The sequence below is a fragment of the Penaeus vannamei genome, chromosome 8 (assembly GCF_042767895.1).
Source record: "Penaeus vannamei isolate JL-2024 chromosome 8, ASM4276789v1, whole genome shotgun sequence".
NCBI lineage: Eukaryota > Metazoa > Arthropoda > Malacostraca > Decapoda > Penaeidae > Penaeus > Penaeus vannamei.
This window is the reverse complement of record NC_091556.1, coordinates 5,297,089-5,299,588: the sequence shown is the minus strand read 5'-3', so window position 1 is coordinate 5,299,588 and position 2,500 is coordinate 5,297,089. Positions and strand designations below refer to the sequence as shown.

At 30.4% G+C, this 2,500-nt stretch overlaps 1 protein-coding gene across 2 annotated transcripts in view; it reads right to left on the bottom strand.

Annotated features, from left to right (window-relative positions):
• mRRF1 (mitochondrial ribosome recycling factor 1) overlaps positions 1-2,500 on the bottom strand; it is a 6,836-nt gene that overhangs the window by 1,926 nt on the left and 2,410 nt on the right. For both annotated transcript variants that reach the window (XM_027372766.2, XM_070124230.1), the window contains exon 4: positions 1,291-1,501. In XM_027372766.2, coding sequence (XP_027228567.2) covers positions 1,291-1,501 — 211 coding nt within the window. The remainder of the gene's footprint in view (positions 1-1,290; positions 1,502-2,500) is intronic.

Genomic DNA, 2,500 nt, shown 5'->3' with positions numbered 1-2,500 from the left:
AATACTTCAGACTTCCTTTATAAATATAATACATTTAGAGGTTATAAAGATTAATTTTAATATGAAAACAAGTCATTCAGCAAAAGAGGGGAAAAAAATACATCAAAATTAAGAATGACAAGTACATCATCTTTTAAATAAGTAAAAAAACAACTTTAATAAGCACAGATATAAGAGCATGATTAAATCAGTATAATATACTGTACTGCTACTCTAAAACGAATGCAACTAGAAGTCCTAATAAATAGACTACTGTAATACAGTAATCATATAAGTTAACCCTACCTTGTCATATAGGTTCTTGAATACCTTTTCAACTGGTTTACCTTGCACTCCAACAAGCTAATCAGCAAATTTACAAATGTCCCCTAATACCAGTTTACTAATATTTGCAATGTCCCCTATTATCAGTTTAATAATATTTCCAAATATCCCTTATTATCAGTTTAACATGACAGTTTGGATGACATATGAATCATGCCTCTCCACAGGACCCTACATAAATGATATGAACAACTGCACCCTGGGTACTATAAGGTTAATCCTAACCAAATAGTGAATACCATATTACATATTTTATGCTATAAGAGGTAAAAACAAATAATCATACCTACACTATAAAAGATCAAATAACACTATTCAATAATTCGCATAATATATGACACTCCCAATTTAAACCATCTGGCCTCGTCTTATTTCTAAAACCTATGGAAAACATAACTGACTAAATAATTTCTACCCCAAATTATTATTTTCCACTAAGCAAGAAATAAAACAATTACTAACTGAAACTTTGCACAATAAAAGAAAATTTTCCACAGGCTTTTTAGCAGGCACTGATAACTTAATTATGAAAGTGACTGTAACAGGAAAGAGTGAAAAAAAATCTTCTACAGTATATATAATAACCCTATTCCCCCCCAAAAAATAATGATAGATTTGACAAAAATATCAAATAGATTACAAATGAAAAATTACTAAAATGGAACAACTGTGAATGAGAAAATATTCTTCCATACTCTTTTCCCTTCTTCACTTTCCCTATTATGAAAAAAATTGAATCTGGATAGGACATTTCACAAGTGATGAAATTCCCATCAAAGAGTATCACTCATTATGCCGCAAAGCTTCATCTAAAAAGAAAGACTATAAAAGAAGGAAAACAAACACACGAAACAATGAAAGTACAAAATCATAACAAACAAGAATGGTAAGAATATGAATACCAATCAGGCTGAGGAACATTAACAATATCTAGAAGAAAATGAATGGTAAAATACCCACACCTACTTTGGAATGGGCACATAAATCGTAGTTCCCTCTTGCTGTGGGTTAAGGTTCATTCCGGACTGTTTTATCGCACCTATAATCCCCGGCAGGGCTTGTGGGAAGGCCGCAGCATTGATGAGCAGCATCTGGGGTGACTTGCGTGAAATCTGAGCTATTTCGTTCAAGGGATATTCGTCCCCTTCCAACTCCACAGGAAGGGTCTCTATACTGCCTGATATAGGGTAAAACATTAGTATTTAACTAGATACATTCACTGTGAGTAACATCAATATGCAGCAATAATAGATAAGTAAAGATTTTGAATTGTCTATCAGTAACGAGACAAGATGTAAGTATAATTTCAAAAGACCTTAAGTAAGGGTAATAAATAACAAAATATTATGAATAGCAAAACAATTTCATTCAGGGGGTATTCAACTCCCAACAGCAAAGGAAGGGTCTCTATTCTACCTGATATAAGTTAAACATTAGTATTTAAGCAGACAGGTAAGCTGTGAGTGACTGTAATATGTAGTAATGATAGATAAGTAATGATTATGAATTATTTATCAGTAATGAGACATGAGATATAAGTATAATTCTATATGATCTTAAGTAAAGGAAATAAGTACTAACAACTGTTATGAACAGCAAAAAAAAAAATACCACACTGATACCTTGCCAGAAAAAAATATATATATACTAAAAAGAAATTGAATATGAGACAAGGGTTTTAAAATCCTGGTACATTCCTTCTTCACTCTATTCCTGTATGATTGTTCATGAAATAAAAAATACTCCTCACTAAGACTATTGGTATAATCACTACTTTATATTATTACAAACACTTTTTCTTAAATATGCACAGTGCAATATCATTTCTTGAACATGCATTTCATATTTTGTATTCAATGTGATAATACAAGGTTTTCATTTCATAAAAATACAATGAGCTTTATATAAAGTAGTAGGTAGTGAGTATTTGGTAGTGAATATAATGTATTACATAACATTAAACATTCTACAAATTAAGAATCCAACATGTCTGAAAAATGTAAATTGGAATCTACAGGATATACATTTACATAGTGAAATAAAGAATAATATTTCATTATAGAAAAAAAACACATTTCATACACAATGCCATATCAAGTATCAATATTTTTTTCAATAACTACCAGAAATTCTGCTTAACTACACATATATTTACTCTGATATCAATCCAAGCCAT